Source organism: Empidonax traillii, unplaced genomic scaffold, assembly GCF_003031625.1.
Source record: "Empidonax traillii isolate 1590-97213 ecotype Southwest subspecies unplaced genomic scaffold, ASM303162v1 scaffold120:size1031401, whole genome shotgun sequence".
Classification (NCBI taxonomy): domain Eukaryota; kingdom Metazoa; phylum Chordata; class Aves; order Passeriformes; family Tyrannidae; genus Empidonax; species Empidonax traillii.
Window position 1 is genome coordinate 637,802 of NW_020955313.1, and position 23,961 is coordinate 661,762.

The 23,961-nt window shown below is 38.6% G+C and overlaps 1 protein-coding gene across 4 annotated transcripts in view; it reads right to left on the reverse strand.

The window, feature by feature from the left end:
* Nucleotides 1-23,961, reverse strand: part of ZSWIM6 (zinc finger SWIM-type containing 6) — a 119,409-nt gene that overhangs the window by 20,942 nt on the left and 74,506 nt on the right. For all 4 annotated transcript variants that reach the window (XM_027883186.1, XM_027883185.1, XM_027883187.1 and 1 more), the window contains 6 exons: nucleotides 20,645-20,793; nucleotides 19,977-20,127; nucleotides 5,556-5,735; nucleotides 3,860-4,036; nucleotides 3,420-3,566; nucleotides 419-565 (listed from right to left, as the gene is read on the reverse strand). In XM_027883186.1, coding sequence (XP_027738987.1) covers nucleotides 419-565; nucleotides 3,420-3,566; nucleotides 3,860-4,036; nucleotides 5,556-5,735; nucleotides 19,977-20,127; nucleotides 20,645-20,793 — 951 coding nt within the window. The remainder of the gene's footprint in view (nucleotides 1-418; nucleotides 566-3,419; nucleotides 3,567-3,859; nucleotides 4,037-5,555; nucleotides 5,736-19,976; nucleotides 20,128-20,644; nucleotides 20,794-23,961) is intronic.

Below are 23,961 nucleotides of genomic sequence, written 5' to 3' on the forward strand. Positions count from 1 at the left end.
CACAGATCTGGGCAATGTGCTCTCTAGGTAACCCTGCTACAAGCAGACCAAGTGGACTAGATGATCTCCAGAGCTGCCTTCCAACCTCAGCAACTCTGTGACCCTGTGATTTCCTGCAATTTCTCAGAAAGAGGACAGAGCAATGTATGTGGAGAGGACTGCTGCTATGAAGTCTTATTTGGTTTTATTTCAAGTGTGAAATATAGAATCACGCTCAAGAATGAGTAACTGGTAATTTTTAAGTGCTTTCTTAGTTTACTTTAGACATTTTCTCTCCCTTGAGTTTTCCTAAGGAATGCAAGTGTGAGTTCTTATCCTAAAAAACAGTGGCTTTGAAGCTGATTCAAAAAGGCAAGATAGAAAAATGCCTCCGGTAAATGAAGTCATATAGAGGATTGCTCCCTTTGCTTGGCCTTACCCGTGAAGTCCGAGAATCCATGGAAGCCCTCATCCTCCACCCTGCAGGCTTCCATCAGGCTACTGAAAAGGGTGCCAATGGGGTCCAAAGGGTGTCCTACCCAACCTTCAAGATTCGTTACTGAGGTTACTCCTCTGTGGAGAAGTTCTATGACAGAAAACATGCAGGGAGGAGGGAGGGAAAGAGAGCTCACATTAGCCCCTCAAAACAGTCATACAAGTAAAACTGCTCAAAATGCTCTCCGTATTGAATTCTAAGTATTTCCAGTAGTTTCTGCACAGAAAGAGGAAATAGTATCTTTCAGCATGAATTCACTGCCCTTTGTGAATATGTAAAAAAAGAAATAAAAAAAAAGAGGAAGAATTGAAACCAAACTTTTTGAGCACTAGCAAAGTGTATTTATGGGTCAAAAATTCTGACTGCAATGTCTTTTGAAATCTCTTCCTTGATACCAGTAACTCTTCTTAAAATGTCCATTGAAGAGCTACAACTAAGTTTTTTTTTTTTTAGTAGAATATTTGCAACTATTTCCTCACTCCAGAAGATACAGTACCACTTTTACATTTTAAGATAATCTGAACAGAAATAATTGAAAGTATTCTAAAATATGACCAATTTCATAAATTATGAGCTTACCCTGCATCTATTTATTTATATTTATTTTTATATATATACGCGTATATAAAGAGTTCACTAAACTCAGGATGACAGCTACTTTAAAAAGATAAAATCAAATGTTTAAAAGAGGTACACAAAAAAACCCCCTGTTCTTTAATTGGATCATTTTCTGGTAATTTTAAAATTTCAGTCCACAAATACCTTTACAGATAATTTTTTCTGTAGCCCTCACTCATCATTTGCTCAGAACATGAAAAAATTGTTATGTGCAGTGAATTGGAGGAAGCATGATTTCTCCTAATCCTTTTTTATTAAGAGTCATATGGCAACAGCTCTCCTTTGACTCCAACTCCCAACTTTTTTCCTCCTAGACACACAGACACAACGGAACTCTGAGAGGTCAGACACAATATGGGCGACCATTTAAAAACTGTATACAAGTCATTATGGACACTCAGTTTCTCTGCCTGTCACACTTCTACCTGCCTCCACTCTATCTTGTTCATGGAATGTCATATTTCTGAGTAACCACATGTTCTATCACACAGCTTTAAATCGGCTCCTGCCTATTTAGATGTATGGGGCTACAAAATGAAACACAGACATACTTGTCAGTAAGGTAGGTTTTTTTAAAGAATCCACTGGTATGTAATATGAAAAACAAATGAGTAAATCACTGTCTTTCTTACAAATAGCACATACTAAAGATGACAGGCAGAAGCAAATAGTATTACCAAAAAAGATTAATAGGAGTAACTTCTTACTGACTCACCTATGTTTTATTTATTCTATTGTGCCTACTTATGAGTTTCACTTGTGTTATGCCAACCAAAGACTTCAATCCTCTGTTTGGAGACACCTAACTTTAAATCACACAAAAGTGCTTCCATGGACTTCAGATCAGTCACATGAATAAAAGCTAAGAAGAGGGATATTGAGTTTGTTGAACTGAACCCTAAAGCTGGGCTGTTGCTGTACACTTCAGCTGGTTATAGAGAAGACCAGCACAATTTGCAGTATAAAAAGAACATCTTTAAAAAATTTCACTAGAGTGTAAAAAATAAAAAAGCAGTGAGTGACAACACAGAAACGACAAACTTCTTTGTTTTGGGGCAGGATGGATCACATTTCACATGCTCCATTTTTTTTTGATTTATAATAGCCTTAAATTAGTTGACAGCTATAGAAATTGCTCAAGGGAAAGGAAATTAACACAAGTATTGAAAGTGTATGTGCTGCACTAGGAACTGGGAATGAAGAGGAGTAGTATTGCAACCAGCACACAACTTGCAACAGACTCTTCACACCTGCCAGGGGTACAAACACACGGACACCTCCCTTCTTACCAAGAACAGTGCTCAAAGAAAACGTTCTTCCTTGAGTACCATGGAAAAAAAATATGGAGACACATAGGAACTGCAGTTCTATTTTTTTCAGCTAGGTGCATACCTTGTCTTCTAAATACTTATTTCTGGGAAAACATCTGAATACACACTCAAAAATTTACACATATGACTTCACACTGTTATTTTTACCTACAATTCATGAGGATATACATATTTAAGAGTAGGAAATAAGAGCTAAAAAAATTTTGAACAAAGGGATTATTGTAGCAGCTGAGAAAGTAATTCTAGTTTTTCTCATGCATTCTTCTACCACAAAGCCATCCCCTTCTTCCACTGCCACTTCAAACTAAAAAAGTTCAGTGCAGGACTATTTTGGGTTGCAAGGATCACATGACAGAAACTATATTTGAAGGAGAACATTCCTTCAAAAAATCCAAGGGTGGTGATCAGAGAAACACTACAAAATATTTTATAAAAGACAGCATTTCAAATCCAAAACCAATGAACCAACCAACCAAAAAAACACCAATCCCCCTCTATTCAGAAACACTGACATTGTAAGCATTAGAAGATATTCTCTTGGAACACACCGCCAAATTTGATGAATTTCTGGAGTGCAAATTTTGCCTCGTTACTTTCAATGTCAACTTCAGGCTTACACCTCAGAATATAGAGTTCAGCAAAATTTTATGTCAGAGAGAAAAATTAAAGACCTGACACACCAAATGCAAAGTTCTGCTCAAAAGCTTGTAAATTACACAGGGTGACTATTTTCCCTCTGTAACCAAAACCCAGGATTGGGATAAAGGCCCTACCATATCAGATATATTGCAGAAGGCTGAGTAGAGCCCTGCACAGCTCATAACACAGCTTACAGAAAATCTGACATCCAGAATGTGACATTAGCACTATCTGGACTGAAGAGTTAAAAGTCACCTCATTCACTTTAGTTTCAAAACCAGTTTCCTCGTGCGAAGCTCCTGTCTGGTGTTACTGTCCACTTGCATGTCCTTTGCCCTTCTTTTCCCCACATTTACCTTTCTTCTGAGCCCGGAACATTTCCAGCTGTTTCTGTTGCTGCCTTCTTAGTGTATTAACAATAGCTATTGCTAGCCTCAGTGCTTCTCGTGGATATCCATGAGATCGTAATGCATCCACCCTTGCACAGGCTGTAGGAACATGTTCTAAAACAGAGAAGATAATTGAGGAATAGCAATGCTTCCATATTTGCAGTGGTCTGTTTTGCTAGGTTACTCAAAAGGGCTGCCTTTTTTTTTTTTTCTGTTTTATTTTGTTTTTAAAACTATGCAAGAGAGACTTAAAGGACTACATCTGAGACAGCATTTCAAGGAAGCCTCTGTTCTTTTTGCCAGGCTCTTCATCCATCTCCCCACCACCTCCCCCGCCCAAAAATAATGCCACAGAAAATTAACAAAGCAGCAAGTCATGGAAACGTCTTTCCGCTTTAGCTACTTACCGTGCCAGAGGGGCCACCCCTGAGAGTCAAAGAGCAAGTTTTCAGTGTCGTCATGGTAACAGTAGTTGGTGTATAAGTCACTGCTGATAATGTGCTGTAAGTGGCTATCCTGCCAGTGCAGATCACACGCCTCAATGGCTCGAGTAAACACTGTCCTATGTGGCCTGTTCGATGAATCTGTCATTTTCACAAGTTCAGAAAGCTGCATCAGCTTTTACTCATTCATACGTGAATCAGTCATTCACAGTATTCTTATCTTCTGCCTATTCACCAAACCCCAGCCGATGGCAGTCTGCCTTGCCTTCCTCTCCACCAAGCAGCCTGCAGATGACTTTTCACATCCTATTAATACCCACAGCTCAGATGATGTGTGTGCCATTCATTTACATTCAGAGAGAGATCTTAGAAACCAGCACAGCTGATGATAAATAGGACTTTGCAGAGGGAACAAATAGAGGTGAAGGACATTCAACAGCATGTACAAACTCCCCTAAAAACAACCTAGAAAGTATATGGCACTCAACCATAACCAGTTTGTCTCCTCAGACCCAGACTTGTCAGGATGAGGGATGGATAAACTGTACAAAAGATTTGTAGTTTTTCTCTTTGAGAAGCGGCATTACCTTTAAGCACTTGTATAACTTTGATTGTCATGAACATATACAAATACTGTTAATACAGTGAGGTACTGAAGCTATAGGACTGACATAGTCCTTACTGGACATCTTCCTATGGCAAAATTTCTCTACTAACGTGGCACTATGTCTATGAATGTTAAGAAGCTATGTCAGAATCACCACTAGCCCGCCCACATTGGTCTGAACATCATGAGGAAGCAAAATACCCCTGTAAGCAGTCACTTGCTGAATGAACTTATATGTCCCTGGCTAGCTGTGAGATTTAATAATGAACTAAGCTTTTTCCTTCAGCGGTAATCTTTCGAGCAAAAGAAACAAGAAAAAACCCAACTAAGTGCAAATCTGCCATCAATACTGAGGATTTTTAGGATTATGAGGGTTTTTTCCTGAGTAAATACCCCACACTTTGTCTAGTTATTAGCAAAATAGCCATCTGTGCTTGAAGAGGATTGTATGAAGCTTCTGTCAGATTTGATAATCACATTTTAGATTAGAAAGCATGATACTGAGTAAGAAAAGACACATCCTTCAAAATGGCAGCATTGCTTCCACACCCTCCATGCACCTGGCAATGCAGATGACACATACAGAACACATCCCCCCACAGAGAGCTGCTTTAGTTTCTCACATACAAGATTAATGTAGTTTCAATAGATCTCTCTTAAAATAGTTATCAGGGCTTTGTAACTGCAAATAAAACAAAAACCCCAACACCAGAAGAAATACAAGATAATAGTCAAGCAAAGAAACAATAGGGTTTTACACGACATAATTCAAGGACATCCAATTTTTATGCAACAATATTTAGAAGCACCAAGTGAAAAGTTAGAAGACTTAACACAAATGCTTGCTTTGAAAATGTTGCAGCCCCAGTACAATAAAAAACCTACTTATTTGTTCTTCTGCAAAGACAGTATTAGTAAAACTAATTTTTGGTTGGTCAGTCCTCAACAAGAAAGTTACTTGCCCTAGGAAAGAGTGCTGAATTCTGCAAGGTTAGAGTATATAAGATAGAGGTTATATTGTATGTTGCAGTCAGTGCATATGTTTAGGCTCACCTTGGTTAGCATTTGCACCCTGAGGCAAAGCATTGGTTAAATTGGGTAGCTCGTTTCCATGATTTCCGTCTTCCCAGGGACAAACATCCACACTGTTCCATTTTTTCAGCTGTTTTAGCCAACTGGACTTCTGCTCCAACTTGCAGTGGGGATTTAAGACTATACACATCCACAGAGCACCTGATTTTAAAAAAAATGCTAAATTATGTTTTCTATTAAGATGCAGCAGCCAATGACTAATTGCAAACTTATATAGCATATACTTTCTTTCCCCTCAAAGGCTACCCTGTTTGCTTCCCAGCTACACTTAACACCAGGCAGACTGGTAATTCCCCACGCAGGTGCTTGGGGCTAGTGTGGTCAATCTGAAACAGCTGAAAGATGGTACCAAGTCAGCCTTCTCAATTAAGAAATATTAGTAGGACTTTTGTATTAGAAATCCAGAGTTCCCAATGTATGGCTCATCAGACAGGAACATCAGTAAAAGGCAAAAAAGAATTCACATAAAGTTACCGAAGAACATTAACCATCTTCCATTTTTTGTATCAGAAGGGGTTTTCTATGGATGAGAATTATGTATCTTCCAGCTTCACGTTACAGGAACCAAAGAAGCACGTTAGTAAGACATACATTTCCTAAACACATACTTCCACAGTCAGAACCCACCAGAAGTACTCCTTGATGACGTAACCCATTCCCAAACACATCTGGATCTCAGATAACCAGTAAACATGAGTTTTGTGTAGTCTGATTTTGTGCAGTTTGATAAGACATTTTTATGGCAAGTACTTCAGTAACTTCATTACAGTAGAAAATTCGTTCTACATTTTCTGTTTCGAGAGTTCTAAGGGAAAGCTAATTTGTAATGACATATCACACGTTACCACCACTTTGGAAACTGCTCCCTGAGACTGTATAGCATGGCAGGCATAAATACTATTAGGGTGTCTAATGACAATCTTCAAATGCAAAGATTTTTCTCTAAATCAGCTGTCCCTTCATCAGCTTGAACTTTGACAGAAGCATTAAGTCATCTGAAAGTACTGTTTAGCACAAGTTCATTTGCTCATTAAGAATGTGCCTTATACACTACAAGAGATTGTGAGGATATGCTTAGACTATGCAATCCTCATGACAGGCTCGAAAAAAAAAAAAAGAGAATAAAAATGCAGCTGGTTCTTCTAGGATAGTGAAATTCTCATATTCTTGCTAAGAATGCAAAATGGATACCCAGGGACCGGGCCATTACATCATATTCGTTCCTAAAGTAACTCAGGTAAGCCACAGCATAGGAGTCACAGCTTGATCCTTAAGGTTACAAGTCTCTTGCTACTCGAGACCAATGTGGAATTGGAAATTGATATAAAAAAATCTGAAAATCACAACAAAATATGATATGTTACAGTTCAGAACAGAGAGACTATACTACTGCAGTTTATTACTGCACATTAATCAAATATAGTACAGCAAGTGTTTTCGGTTTGGGATTTAAGTGTCCGAAACTTGCCATGGGAATGAATAAGGCCAATAGTTTTAAAACATTTTTTTTTAAATCAAATCATATGGTTTTCTTTAGACACACTTGCCAGCACACTTCACCCTTGAAAACAAGTCAAATTACAACTGGTTCTTCTTATTAAGCATTCAGTACAACTACGTTTCTTGCAATGTGCAAAACAAAGCAGAAGATGAGACATATTAGAAAGCCTCGGGGAATGGTTAAGGTGGGATTGCTTATTTATTTTCAAAATCAAGTATCACTTGAGGGCACTACAGAGGCACTTTACCTCTCAGAATGTAATAAAAAAAAAAATACTTTGTAACCAGATTCCCAGTGTTTTCAGACTGAAGGAAAAGCAAAGTAGAATATCATGACCACATTTGATTAAGTATTTTAATCATCCAGCAAGGCAGAACACTCCCTACTGATTCCACCATACCCCTAAAAAAAAAAAAGAGTGGCCTTTTCTTTTTCCACATCTCAGAAACACCACTAGAGGCAAAAAAATTCATCTGCTTCCTTCAGAAGCTCTACTATGCACAGGATACATCTATGAGGCAGGAGAGGGCAAACAGAATCTAAAGTACCTAAAAATTCTTTAAAAACTTCTGTGGTTTAAAGCGGAAAACTATGTCAAGCCTAACTACATTATTAGCAGCCAATCTCTAAAGCCCAGGCTATTTTTATGTAAATTAAGCACAAGGACAAGTGTATTTCAAATAAAACCCACACAAACTATTTAAATTTCAATAGAGCTTAACTGCACGGTGCTCCCAATGACTTCAGAGAAAGCTGCAAGCACACCTGAGATTTTACACATCTTCCATGGCTGCCCGATTCCCTGCAGGAAGAGAAGTGAAGGACAAAACTCCCCCAGGAGAAGAAAGGGAACAAAATGAGCCTTGGGCTCAGCTCCTGAAGTGCTACAAAGCCTAACATCCGGCAGAAGGATGCATAATGCCAATGACCCCACAGTCTTCAGCCTATTTGGGTTTCTAGGTCTTTTTGGTTGGTTTGGCTGGGGGGGGCGGGGAGGGTGATTTTCTTTTTCCTTCTCTTCCCCACTGCTCCCAAGTGTGGTGCATTTGCCTGTATTCATATTCCTACTCCTGATCCCTAAACACCTTCCCCTTCCCCTCACACCTGCCCCATTCTGGCTCTTTCAATTCGCTGGTTCCTGTCCTGCTCCTACCACTGAAAAGTCTGAGGAAAACGTCACTTGTGCCCAGAGTTTTATCACATGCCAACTGGGAGAAGCCTGGAGGATATTCTTCCTATTTCACTCTGATGCTGCTCAGCGGAAGCCCCCCTGAGCTGGCTCTTAAATTCCGCCACCAACCTTAAGGCTTATACTAGCCTCAAACAAGAGATACCCTATTTTCTGCCAAATGGCTCCTGCATGGGGAAACTGCTGATCATGCCTACCCCTTACTACCGATAAGGCCTATGGAGAAAACTTGGCAGCTAATTCCTAATTTGCAAGAAAGGTACCTGAATCTATTTCCACTGACTTCAGCTTAGAAACTGCTACTGGCAACAGTCTACACTCCAAAGTATGTACCCAAAACACACTCCTAGCATTCTTAAGTTTACAAGTTTGACTACATTTAACGATGTCACCAATGCCACGTGCAATATGAACAAATGTCTCATTAAGTAATAAAATAAATCTTAAAGAGACACCAAAAATCCAGAGGAAGTATTTGTGTTTACAGACTGTTTTTCTCTTTCAACACAGCTCACTCCCTTCTTCCTTTCTCCCTTTCACCAGGTGTTTTTTCATACTGTTTTTTCAGCAGGCTGACACATCTTCCCTCCACCTCAAACTGCATGCTAAAAAACCAGAAGTAAAGTTCGTATTTGGATACCTTGACTTGAACCTACATCTTTCCAATACAAAACTCCTCAACACACAGTGGCAAAATGATCATAACTCAACATACAAAAAAATTTCCCCACCAAATAATTGGGAAATAAGACATGCTGCAACTGCAATTTGATAATAATTTCACAAGAGAATGAGTATTACAGCTGTCACATTGCAGTGAAGCCTATTTTGACTTAACACTAATCCTCTTGACTTGGAAATCAAGCCAGCTTTGCCAAAACAGACCTTTGGTTCAGACAGACCTCCTTCTGAAAATGCACAGTTGTCACTCATCTTTAGTATTGATCATGCCACCCGAAAAAAAAAAAAAAAAAAGGGTTACATTACTGTTTTAACAATGCAGGCCTTCCTTATATATACAAAGGAACAAAAGTGCTTTTGTGTTTCTCAGGATACATCCATACCTTTGAATTAATGGGAAAAAAACGGACAGCATGCCTTTACATTGATCAAGATTTACATATGCAAGGTAGATGTCTTAATAACCACATATCCTGTGCATGCATGCATTCATGAACATAAAGGAAGTGCAAGGACTGTGATTAAACATTTTACTTTTCAGAAACCCCATTATATTTTACTCTTGACCCAGTAAATGGGAAGGTGGTAAGGGAAACAATTTCAGTGGGGTGCTAGGACACAGACCATGACTGATGACCTGGCATACAATTCTGTTTGTCTGTTGGATTATAGTCTTCCCAATAAATCTGCTTTTCCTAGAAACCTTAAGCTATCTTGTCAGGGATGCTGTATAGCTGAGCTTAGGTTACCATGTCCTCATTTACCATACTTGTGTAGTCAATAGCTGAGACTTGGCCTTTGCTTTGGAATTTTACATTTGATATATTTTAGACCAATCAATGCATTTTCAAAATTATAACACACAAGAAACAGATGCACATCTACTGTGACACTTCTTTGCCTTTCCCATTAATGCACAACTCTTTCTTAAAAACTAAACTACAAGATTAGTAGCATTTCACCATTTCAAAGAAAATGAAGCCAGGTAATTAAGATCATTACCCTTGCACAACAAATAAAACAGCTTTGGCATTTGCTGCACACTTGCCACTCTGCCCCATTTCAGATTAATCATTTCTGTTACAAAGGCATCATTTTCCATCACTGGAAGTGCCAGAGGAGAAACAATACTAGCAGGCAGAACCTATGAACCCTTTAAAGTAGAAGTGTCAGCAAAGGAGTTTAAAGCGGTTTACATCTGTATTTTAAAAACACACACACTTTCACTGGGACAGCCACTTGAAAACCTTAAAGAAGGTACTGTATTGTATTTATTGATTCTCAAGGAGAAAGACAAGTGCCTTCAGAATAACTGGCAAAGCCACTGCCCTTCTCCAGGTTTGGAGAGATCTCTATTAGAACAAAATATAAATGGAAGTCCCACTGGAGAATGCCCCAATTAAACAGTTGCTTTTATGAAATAGTAAAGAAACGCTTCAGTGCTGTTCTCTCTTCAGTAAGAACCCCAAGGAAAACTATTCTCAGCTTTAAGTTGCATCCAAGTTGCCATTTTATTCATAAAAATTCCTTAATGCATTCTGGTTCCTCTGTTCAGCCCTCAGAAAAAAAGGCTTTCTATGGGTGTTATGTTTCTTGGAGAACAAAATGTCTCATTTTGCTCTAATTCATTCTATTACTGATTTAAACTTTGATGTATTGGTCTTGACAAGTGCTTCATGCTGACTGTATTGTGTATGATAATATAATCGCTCCCCATGCATTTCACACTAGCTGGCTGATTAATGCAATAGACTACCTGCAGCACTGATGGCAAGAGGTAATCACTGCCCTTCTGCACATTAACCTCCGAGTGTGTATTTGAGAGAGTGGAGAAGTAAAACAGAGACAAATTAAAATGCCTAATTCCTTAGGTTTCCCTTTCTCTCTTGTTGCTGCTCCAAGGGTTAAAGGCACATGTGTATTTGGCTGAAACAGGTATTTACATACTGAGATTCTGTTCTAAGCTATCAGCAACTACATGCTCTGTCTCTGTGTCAAGTAACTAAAACCTTCTGCTTTCTCTTCTTATTGTTATTATTCTCTTCTTATGTTTTCAACTTTTAGCACAATGGAAAAAGGAACTAACCACACACTTCCATCACTTTGAGTACATTTTAAAAACTGCTGCATCTGTGCGGACACCATGCCATTCAACCAAAGGGTTTCATATAAGAACAGGAATTTGCTTAAAAGGTACAGTTTAACAGTGTAATAGTTTTAGACTACTATCTCCCCAAGAGATCATTTCGGATCTGTCACATGCTCCTTAAATACCCTTCTATACATCAATAGTACCCTATAACCTAACCACTGTAGAAATGCATAGCTGCAAAGCTAAAGGAAATATAAAGAATCTGCAAATTTTTAACTTGAGTCATATTTACAAAACTATTCAATCTTTTGTTTACAATTAATCAACTGAAGGTAAAAGCACTTCTAATACTAACATATACATTACAAAAATAGTCCTTCATGAGTATCTTAATGTAATTCTTCACAATTTTAAGTAGTTCCCAATGTTTACAGGCAGATGGTGAACACAAAGTATGCTCCTGCCCAAAATATGTATATTTTAAGTACTTTAACTAGTAATACACTCTCAGAAGTTACCATCTATTTTCAGAAGAAAACTTAATGTGACTACTAACTATAAGTGCTAAGTTACTAAGTCACTTCTATCTAAATTTATCTCTGAGAGGAATGAATTTGTCTCCCAATTAATTTTCTTAGGAAGATACAAAATTGCAAAGTTTGATGTTTGTCCAACAAAACAAGATATTAACAAAAGAAAGGGATGAAAATCTCTCTCCTCCTCCTCCAAAAAAAAAAAAAAAAAAAGGTGGAGCAAGTGAAAACACTCCCTTCACAGAGTCGGAATTATGACTGCCACAACTGTGCTCACAGAATGTAAATATTGCACTGTAACTGGCCAGAGGAACAAATTCTGATTGTCTAGTCTGAATTTCCTCGTACTCCAACGTTTCCCAAGTCACCTCCATCTTCCATCCCAAACCAATTGCTGAGTTTTTACAAAAACAGCATACTTGAATTACAACTTCTAATATAAGAATCTAGCATGGTTCCTGCTTAGATAGGAACTATCTGACTGATAGTTCCTGACTGCCACAAATCAAAATTCTAAGCTAATTTTTAGTTAAATGTCTCCAGCTAATTTTTAGTCTAAATAGGTTATCTTAAATTAGGATATCCTTAAAAAGGATTTTCTTTGTCTCGCTTTGACATGCCCAAGCAGACTGAGATTCCGGCACTTTTCACTTTATATTACTTTTCTAATTTTTTTGAGTTATTTTTCCAGCATCCATTCAAAACAGAAAAATGGAAAATATCACAATGCTGGGTTGCTGAACCACAGTAAAACTCAGAGAAATCAGTGAAGAGTCAGTAATTCCTCCCCATGAATATATCACTTCTCTCTAGCTCTGGTATTTACCAGAAGTGGCACTGGAAAACTAAACGGCAGCTTAGTGTTACTGAAATATGAAAAATGAAGGTTGAGAGGAAGGAAAAAAAAAAATGCTAAGAACCATCTTGGCTCACAGTAAAACTGCCCTTAGTCTTGGCAGACATGATTCCACAGTCAGGGATGCAATGAGTTTTGTACCAGTTCTGTATGCAGCAATTTTTTAGGACATTTATATCAGTTCAACATCTTAGGAATAAAAATTACAAGAACTGTTCCAATATGGGTAGAAAGAAATTTGAAGTACTTTCCATCCAAGTAAACTGAATGGAAAAGCAACTTTCTCTATGGTATTAAAAATAAGCCCCTCAAGTTATGCTTACAGACCAAAGGTAATTACTGTGTCCGTTATTTCTCAAATCTGATAAATGCCACAGGATTAGCTCAGTTAGTTAGAGCAAGGTGCTATTAACACCAAGGTCGTGGGTTTGATCACCACATGGGCCATTCACTTAAGAGCTAGATTATATAATCTTTGTAGGTCCCTTCTAATTCACAATATTCTGTGAAATTACCTAAAAAAAAAAACCCAAACCCCAACAACCAACCAAAGCCTTCCTGTCCTATTCTGGCCTCATACACTCTCATTTCAAATACCATTATGGCAATGTGCATAATAGAGGAGGAAGGTAACAGTCCTAGAAAAGATGGACAAAATCCAACTTTGCAGAACTGCCGCCTGGCTTCATTCACTGGGGAAACCAAGGTGACAGAACAACCAAGACATTGCAAGGCCGTAACAGCAATTTGTCATCCATAACTCAGGCCTTAGAGCAGAAAAATTATCTTGTGATGCTAGCCTCCAACAGCACAAATCAATCAAAGACACTGACATATATTAACAGCTTGTTCTGTGAAAAAGCAGGTGTAATCTTAAGCACATGAACTGAAGTATACGTTTCATAAGGCCATGACAGCTAAGACTAAACAAAATGAAAGTAACTATCAATTCAGCAAAGACAGCCTACTGGATATGATACAGTTTAAGGTACAAATATGTGTAAGTTATCACTCTAACCAGAAAGTCCCATGATGAAAGACTAATGGAAATGGTTCCAAGAATGGTGCATCCCACCTCCTTTGAAATACAGGACTATCCACAGCTTTCACGTCAAGGCTAGAGATGCGCTATGCGCAATTGACTAATGCATACTTAGAAATTCGAAATTAACTTCATTTTCTACAGGTGCAGGGCATGGATACCTTCCTTAGTTATAAGGTAGAACGTGATACAATTATAACTCAGGATATTCAATGATATAATAACAATAGGAATATAAATTTGGCACTCAGATTTAAAATTTAAAACCCTTGTTTTTAAATACCATAAAATATGGGGAAAAGTTGATTCTAAAAAGGATTGAATGAAGTATGCAGCTCCAGAAAAGCGGTACTAGACCACAAAACTGTAATGAATGCTTAAGTTTATCGATTCTTTTCCATGGTAGCCCTGGAGTAGTCATCAAATCTGGCATCAGGAAGGAATTTCTCTAGAGGCATACTGGCAACAACCCTAGCTCCTTTTATCCTTTTCCCCTCTCCACTTAGGTACTAAGCACAACAACTTACACACTAAGCACAGATAATCTGTTTAGAACAGCTGGCATGTCCCATTCATACAAGTTTGTCTCTCTAATTACAAAGAAAAGGAATGCCTTATATAGATGGAAAATAGTCTCATTCAGTTAAGGTTAAAAGAAAACTTGCTGTTTTCTAGAGATGACTATAAAATCTTCTATCAGAAAAATTCCTAGCAGTTTCCAAATTAAAATTAAAAAAAATCACTATTTAACACTTGATCATTAGTTTGCTCATGGCAAATCAATCTACAATGATTTCTTGCTCAAACTCAACATTTGGAATTAAGGTTTAGATGAGGAACAAAGTGCTACTCATAAAAATTTAGGCATAATCCATCAGGAAATATACTGTATTATTTCTCTATATCACTGTATCTATATGATCTTGTAAAATGATATTTTAGTTCAAATTTTAACACAAAAATTTATCATTCTAATCCAGAAAATGCCCTTTGGCATATCAGCAAGTGTGAAATCAAAACAGACCATCAGCCTGATCTAACATCTAAAAAGCGGCCTGTAACAGGGCAAAGTACTAATGAAGAACTATTAAGACTATTAGAACTACTACAGCAAAGACTTATAATTCCACTTAAGAAATACCTTTATAGCAACAGCCCAGTTAGTATGCTAGAATGTATTTAGTATATAACAGAAAGGATTCTAAGGATGTCACTAGGAAAAAACTTTACCCTATGAATGAAGCGCACTGCAGTATCATGAGAGATTCCTATGCTTAATAACTTTGGATGCCAATAGGTGGTTGAGGTAGGCAGGAAAAGGTTATGCATTAAAATGTGGAAGAAACTACATACTCTGAAAGTACAGAGTACCACTTAAGTTCTCTCCAACATCATAAAATAAGGTGAGCAACAGAGACCAGGATCAGCATGATGCAAACCCAGAACACATCCTCCAATTTTATCCACTGCCCTGCCTTGCCAAAGAGCTCTCTGGACATAGCCTCTTCTCCGTGACACAGCCATCACATTTCTACTCCACAAGAAGTTATTCCTTAACTTAAAAAAACCAGCTCTCCTCCCCTTTAAGAATTCTTACATACCAAAATGGAGGAAATCTACTAGAAATGTTTGTTTTGAAGCATGCAAATTACGTGAAGTTTCTTCACCATGAAGGCAAGCAGTAAGGTAAGAAGATACCAAAAATGGCAGTTCACAATTAAAAAAAAAAAAAGGAAGAAAAAAAAAATCTGATCTGTAATCTACATGTTGACAAGGTGTTGGGCTCCACCATTCCATCAAGCAGTAGATACTTGTCTTAGATTCTTCTACTTGACTGCTTTCATCAGATTAAACATCTGGGATTTAATTTAACAGTTTCAGCTTCATTAAGATGTCACAAGAGCAGCCCCACTTTGATAACAGTAGCAATTAAGGCTTGGTTTAGGGTTGACAAGTATAATGATTCATTCGTGGCACATGAGAAGCAATAAAAGGTTGTTTTGCATTACAGCTTTAAAAATGTGGGCACTTTTTTCATTTAATTTGTCACTTAGCTTTTGCTAAGAGGACTTTTAAATTTCAATAAGAAGCAAATGGGGCTTTTAGTTTAAATGTAATCCCCATATTTAAATGATCTGTAATGGCACAGTGTTTGAATGGGAACACTACTGTTTCACAGTGGGCCCTGATGGTGACATGTGCCATTTGTATTCAGGTCCTGTTTTATCCATGTGGCTAAAGGGCTTTCAATTTCATTTCACAGCCAGAAAACAGCAATTAACTTGCAGATCCCATTTCCCGACAAAACAGTCTCTTCCCAATGTCTGGCATCTGGCAGTACTCAACATTTGCTTCCAAAGCAGAGCCTTGGAGCCATCATGATCCTGGGGCTGGAGCGCAAAGTCAATTTTCCCTCTTTTTTTAAAGGAAATATTTTCATTTTTTCAGAGAATAAGCAACTTCTACTTAATTTTTCATGGATGAATATAAACAACTTCTTGATGTACTAAGATTCACGGTCCACTTTTTTTTCCTTCGACTACAAAGAAGGTTAACTGATCTCTCCTTCAAATCAGAGATTTCAAGGATTGTCCTACTTGGAGCAGCCAGGACCAGTTCATCACTGTGTGGGTGTAACCCAAACTGTGTATTCTATACTCTCTATGTCATTTCCCAGGAACTGTTATCAATAGACCATTTGCAGCAGCCCAGAGCACACTCAACTCCTTAGGCTATATAAGCTGTGTGTTGAGAAGCCTGTGAGATAGGAGGATGTTCCTGTCCTCACACCAATGACTCAGGTGTGATAACTCCCCTCCGGGGAGTCAGTACCACCTCCACACCCAGCCTGAGGGGTCATGAGCCATCAAGGATTCCAAAAATATCCCAGGACTCACAATCACCCATTGTGGAACTCCCACACTGGGGGAGGTACTGGGTATTCCCACCCAAACCTGAGTGTACATAATCTTGGGGTTTTGGGACTTCTAGTACCACTCATCAGATCCAGAGGAGGACCAGAACCTTGACTAGACTGCAACCACCACTCTCAACCGTACTGTGACCATCATTCTCACCAACAGGTTTTCATTTCCTTTTACTTTGGACTCAGGGGGGGCCACGTGGGGCTCAGCACAGGGGCCAAGGAACACCATTCTGTTTGTGCCCCAGGGTGCTGGGTCATACACTTGAGTTTTGTGGGTTAAAACAAATTGTCTGTATAATTGTATTTAGTGTATTAAACCATAATTCTAACTTATAATCTCTTTTGAGCTGGGTTCATTTCTCCTGCTGGTTTACTATTAAACCAGCACAGAGCTCAACAAGCATCAGAGAGCATTCACTGTGTATTTCCATATCCTCTCATCAGTGCAATTTAATTAGAAGGCAAACCAAGGAGTTTCAGATAATTAATCATTATGACATACTGAAGTCTTCAACCATGGTCACCAAGAGTCAAATGCCGAAAGATGAGGAAAATTATGTACAGAGAACCATTTAAACAGCAACAACATGAAAAATTCAAACTCTGCTCCAAAGTCTGCAAAGTGGAATTCACGTGTCGCTGTGCAAACTGGAAGCATTCACCAGTGCATCACCGAAATTACATCCAAATTCTTCTAGTACCAGAAGTACAAAAGCAATCTTAGAGCTCTGACCTGTAATCTTGATCCTTTCAACAGTATACCTCTGGCATTCCATAAGTAGCATTTAGCTCATCCAGTTCTTTGATGTACAACATTTAAATCTGATGGGCATAGTTATTATGTTCTTATTCCCAATCTAGAGGTTTAAAATCCAACTACCTACTTATGTGCAAGGCGTTTTTTCTTAATATGATGCTTTTGAATATAAATTGCATATGAAATCAGGTCTCTGTACTAAAAAATTGCCAGATTTATATTAGACCTGAATTACTTCATTTAGGGGTCTTGAGTGGTGGTTTCAATAGTTTATTTTAGGGGGTTTTGTTGTTATTGCTGTTGTTTTAGGTATGGGGTTGTTTTCAAATCAGCACCTTCAAATATTCAAGCCCAATCTGACTTCTACTGAAATAAACAATATACCATAAACTTCAACAGGAACTCTGATCAGAGCTCAGTGTGTCCTTCCAGTACCCTTACCAATGCCCAGTGTCACGCAGGAAGCACCAGTTAAGTTCTAATAAAAGGCTTTAATGACCCAGTCAAGAAGCAAAGCTGAAGTTATTTAAGTGTGCTTAAAAATCTATGCCAGGATAGAACTGACAAAGTGGCCATATGCCTAGCAGTTGGCAGACAGCATACAAGGGGAAGGAAGCAAACCTTTATTAAACAGAGTCTACACTTGCAAACTTTTTATGTCCTAAAATTCTCCATAACTGCAATGTTAAATTGCTACCTACTTGTGAAATAAAATGAGCACACAGGCAAAACATTTTTTTAAAAGACATACGTATATGCCACTCCCAGACTGCTCTAAATCAATAATACAAAAAGTAAGGGTGCAAAGGTCTGTCTCACTCCCTCTATTAGTATTTTGGTTCTCTGCCATCTTGGAAGATGACAAGAGGGGAAGCAAACATTACTTTGTAACATAATGATAACATCACTCCCTTAAACTCAATATTAGAGTTACCTCTTTCATTAGGAGTAGAGATTGTATGTTGCCAGGGCCATCCTGCTTTTCCTTCTGCAGTATCCTATTGTAAATCTGGTCTCCCTTAAAATCTCCTTCAACTCCAAGTACATTCACTTTTTTATTTTCTTGTTTGTTTGTTTGTTTTGATATGCAGGTTTCATATGGAAAAAGGGATGTGTTTAATGTGAAAAGTGACACTCAAGGCAAAATCCTAGTAAAAACACTGCAGAAGCTTGTAACTTTCACATCAGATAGGAGTGAAGCTGGAGAGATTCATTCAATTAACAGCATTTTGGAGGGAACTTGCTAAGCACCAGTGGAAGCACCGGTGGGAAGAAGAAATGGGACAGTTTAGCAAAACAAACACTATCTGGAGGTAGAAGAACCAACTTCTACCCTTTGCCTACTGCACACATGAAGTGATTGAAATATATTTGCAACTGAAACCACGGTACATGAACAACATATTTTGATACTGTTACGAGGTGACAGAGTAGTTCATGACTGAAACAATATGGTCTGCCTCAGACTGCAAATACAGCAGCTCAGGTAATGGGGAGGCTGACAGTTCCACTGCAGTTTTTTGGGAATGGCATCTAGAACTGTGATTAAGTAGAGGTAAACTAAATTGAAGTAATCCAAAAGTATTGCTTATTCGATGCCGCAGGCAGACAGATTCCACCTCCTTTACCTTCAGACAGCTGCTGTCAAGAAAATGACGTCAATATGAAACTGACTGAACAACAGGAGCCACTACAAAAGTTTAACAAAACCTTTTATGTTTATTGACAGCATGCGTTAAGACTGCTGTAGAGAACACAGTTCTGCCTCTCTCACCACCTGCCAGCTCAACCCACATAAGCAGTGAAGCATGAGGACCCTCCAGTTTTCAGTATGGTGGGATACAATTTTGCTGCATGTATGTCCAGCTAGGCATGTGCCCTGTTTGGCAAAAACTGTTATTTCCCAGCAAGCCAAGGGACCATAAAAATGACATACTGAAATGCTTGTTACACTTGTAGTTACATCCAGACTGACAGAGCTTTGTCTGCTATAATACTAAGTTTAAATTAGATATTGGAAAAAAACTGCTGTGAGGGCAGTGAGGCACTAGAACCAGCTGCACAGAGAAGCTGTGGATACCCCATCCTGGAAACGTTCAAGGCCAGTTTGGATGGAGCTCTAGGCAAACTGTCTTAGTGGAAGATGTCCCTATCCACAGCAGGGGGGTTGGAGCTAGATGATCTTTATGGTCCCTTCCAAACCAAAACATTCTACGATGGAATTCTTACAGATTTTGAAAATGTCTGAAGAAGTAGTTCAAAACCTTATTAGTTTATGGAACACTTCAGAGCAAGTGTGCTCTGACCTCACCAGTTTAAATATTCCTTTCCCATTTCAGCCTGCGTTCTCCTCTTAATTGTACAACTAAGTCATGGTCACCTTTCCCCTAAATCAGTAGTAAGCATATTAGTCTTCTGTTATTTGATCTACTTTCCTGCTCAGTAATGGACTTCTCTAGATGTGAATTGATTTCTTCCTTAACCTTTCCAGTTTAGCATCAGCAGGTTATATAATCAGCCTTAGTTGTGTACCTACATTTCCACTTTTTGCTTTATTCCTTTTATATCCTGAAGTACTTACAACCTGCTGGAATTGTACTTCTTTCATATGATGTTTCCTCTCCAACTGCATATGTCCCATGCTGTAGATCAGAAATTCAATTCACCCAATCTTAACTGAACAAGGCAAACTGCAGAAAACTCTAACCTGCTTTGCCTAGTACCACAGTAACAGTTTTTCAATTCCAAATATGTAATTGTTTCTTTATTATACATGTGAACCCCTGAATGAGTCTATGCATTTACCCAGTTCATCCCAGAGCTGCCTATACTTGTCAGTCATTGTGGTTCCTTGTTGTCTCCAAAGCGACAGACGAGGGTCAGCCATGAACTGTTCTGTTATCAACGTCAACATGCGAGCTCCATTTGAATCCCTCATTTTTAGCATCTCTCGCACCTAGGAAACGAGTCTTTTAATACAAACTTGAAAAAAAGCAAAGAAATTGCAGTACAGACAATATCCTGCAATGTCAAATATTCCACTTAAGTTTAGAAACCCAATTTATATGTGCAATGTCAAATTTTTAAGTAGAAAAAATAGTCTGCCTTCCCAATTTTAACAAAATTTTGATTTCAGTATACAATTGCAATTCTTCAGAGAATTTTTCCACGTGTAATCCAGAGGTGCATTATGCAAGCTCCTGTAAAACTGATTTCTACAGGTTTTTCTAACGTTTTGGGGGTGGGAAGGATGAGAACAGCAGAGCTGTAGGTAGCTGAAATGTTACTTCATATCCCTTACGCTGATCAAGACACATCAGATTGCAGTCCACTGCTGTACAACTCATTTAGTTCACATTGTGTTCCCAAGATTTTGCCTTGTTTTAGAACAGTACTTTGAGTAAGATACAAACAAGTACAGGCTGGCTTTGAGAACACGGGAGAGAAAAAGGTTCTTAGTGCTCAACACACACCTTTGCAAACAGCAGATTGAGCTGCTTCCCTGATCCGTGGTATCCGCCTTGGGAGAGGAAGATTTTAACCTGTTCTTGAACTTGTTCCTCATCCAAATGCCAGCAATTTTCATCATCTATGCTAGCACCTGCTGTTGGGTCAGGAGCACCTGCAAACAGCAAGAAAAGAAATCATTATGTTCTATATAAAGAAAGGAGGTTCTTGAGTCCAGGGGAGAGGAGTATTGCAGAGGTTTTTGGATTTGTGTTCTATCCTGTTTTGGATGCCCTGGTTTTAATCTAAACATTTTTTAAAATAGACATAAATTTCTCCTCAGTAGTCTTAAGCACTTATAAATTACAGTCTATGAATAGGTATTCAAATAAATAATATTCTCTTCTCTAACAAAACATTAAAATCAAGGTGAAGGGCTTTTTCCTCCCATCTCAGCAGCTATACCAAAATGATTTTAAAGGGAAAATTAAGACTTTGATTTACATTTCTACAACTGTGATGTTAAAACCACTCTCCCCAAAACATCTGTGTAATTCCTGTACCTTCAGCAATCTTGCTCAGGTTTAAGTGACTGCTAGTGAGCGCTGCTATTGGTGAACATGAGGAGAATCATCACCTCGGTGCCTCTGAGCTGTGATGGCTCTGCAAAGCTAAACAAAGAGTAAAAAAATCCCCAAACAAATCCAAAGTCTTAAAGCACTAAAGGCATTTCCATCATAAATAAGAGTTACAGCTATTTAAGACCACACTGCTTCCAAAGGAAGCATTTATACATAGGCAAAGTCATTTGCACAGAGTTCATTCAGAGCAACTCTACCGGTATTAGCTTGGTCAACTGAAATGACTAGGTTTACATCAGGCAGTGTTTTGGCCACAAGTTCACATTTTGCAGTTCAGACCAGTGACTTTCCCCAGTGGCCTCTTCTGAACGACAATAAAATTTACTAAAACAAGTTCTCGCACCATCTAGAGACCTCTGTTTTTCTGAAGACCCCCGCACCTCTACCGGACATTTTCTAAAAAGTCTTCAAACTGAAAACGCTGAAACGTACTTACCTATGAGTGTTGGACTCAGCTCAAGGTAAGGCATCACCGTACCAGATGTAAGGTGCTTTAAGCATGCCTGAGACTCAAATTAACATTTTTATTTTGGACTTGTCACAACTATGTAATCTCTGTCTAGGTTTATTTATTAGGTTTTGCAAAGATGTCCGAAATTGAATCACATTACACAATCTCTCTCTTTTAAATCCATGTCCATATTACCTATGTAACCAAAAAAAGAAAACAATACTGCCCGGGAAGTAAAATTATACAGATTTGTAAAAATCTGGGGGTTTGTCATAGAAGTCCTGAGAATGTGAAAAGCAAAGATAGCTACAACTCTTCAGATGTATAGGAAAAAACACTGATTCTATTGATTCAAGCCTCCATTTCACACTTGCAGCTATGCCATGGAGATGAAGCTTTGAAGTAGTTGAAGGAAATGCCACAAACTTTATTCAATGAAAACACAATCAGAAGATTTAAAGAGTCAGAGGGATGTCTTATCTACAAGTTGCTGAGACAATAAACAAAAAAATGTTCCAGCTCAGCAACTTCCTAAACTGCCTCCAATTTCAGAGCCTACAGCTGGGAACACTGCATTGCTATATATAAATATATATGTATACATACACACACATACATGCACACATATATAGCCAAATTAATAAGAAATTGTGTCTTTGAAGATGTGAATGAACTCTCCTGCCTACCACAGGAAATAGTGTCTCAAAAGGCAGGAAGCAAATCCAAGACAGTACAAAACCCAAGGAATGAAAAACCTCTTTCTGCAAGTGCTTCTGTCTTTAGCATGTTAGTTTCAAGGGGCTTTCAATTTGATCAGCTACATGAAATACATATAAGTCTTTGGCTGCAAGGAACAGGGCAAAAAGGGAAATCAAGCCTCACAAGAATAAGTAGTGCAGCTGTTGCAGATCCAGGTTTGCAGTATCACCTTGGAAATAGTTTAAATATTTCATTGTGCTAACACACAAAGAGCAGTGAAGAGGAACTGTACAAAAGCATAGTATACAATATACACTTATCTTTGTTCTTCACCTCAACGGATATTTATCTTTGCATAATCTTGGTATGGTTGCTTTCAGACTGAATTAAAAATAGCCTAAGGTTCCTCAGCTAAGCTTCCCTATTTAGGGAAAAAAAGCAAATTCCTTCTGTAACTGTTTACAGTTTTTGAGAAAAGGCTCACTGGTCAGTTTGTGCTAGAAGGTTAAGTTTCAATACAGCTACCACAGATTCTTTAACAACAGGGTTCCTTTACAAAACAAGCACACCCACTGCCCCAGGCCAGCAGCACTGCCCCACCAAGACTATTTCTCCCAATATGATCCCATATATACCTTTCCCAGGAGCTCAGTACTGCTATACTCATACCAGTGTTATTTTCAAGCCAGGAGGCCAGAAGACTGTAAAAGAAGCCAAGGGTCTGAGCTCTATGATGCTGTTGAGCACAGTTCTACAGACACATCTGACTCAGAATGATTATTTTCTTACAAGATCTTATATAGGCTACACTTAGTACAATCAAAATTCTTCATGAGGTTGTACAAAGACATTTCAGAGCACATGAAAGCAGCACCAGCTACAGTTGTAATTCACTGATTTTTCAACACTGTGAGCAGTCCTCAGTCAACAGCCATGGACCAACAAAACAGGGAGAAACCATGTGTGATCAGGCCAAGTCCAAACAACTTTCCCACCACCGCAGCAGCCTCAGTTGCAACTGCTCATGTCATTCTTGCTCTGGGGTCAAGACATGACCATCTCCATGTCTCTCAACTAGGCACTTCTCAGGTTCACTGGGTTCACTTACAGTCAGGTGATTGCTTTAGGCTGTTTCCTCTCCCACTCAAACACAGATCATGCATAGGATTTCTACACTGCCCCTTCTCCTCTGAAAACATGGGACCAGGTGAATAGATAAGGAACAATCTGAACAAGCAACAAGAGGGAGCTGCCTTAGGATCTGTGAGAAGGAGGCCTAGCAATAGGTGTCAGGAAGACTCAAGCTTAACACCAGGCAGAGCTAAAGGTTCAACCCAAAGGCAATAGCTTTTCTCAGAGTGCAACATAGTCTTAAAGGGGCACTGCAAGGCCTTGGCAGAGGGACAGTTTGGCTGCAGAGAGAAATATGGGCAGCGATGAATTTAAACTCTGCTGTGCAGTTTGATACCAAGGCTAAATCACGTTCCCTGCTTGTAATCTAGGGATAGGTATTACTTATGTGGTTTAGAGAGATGTCACGAGGATAAATTAG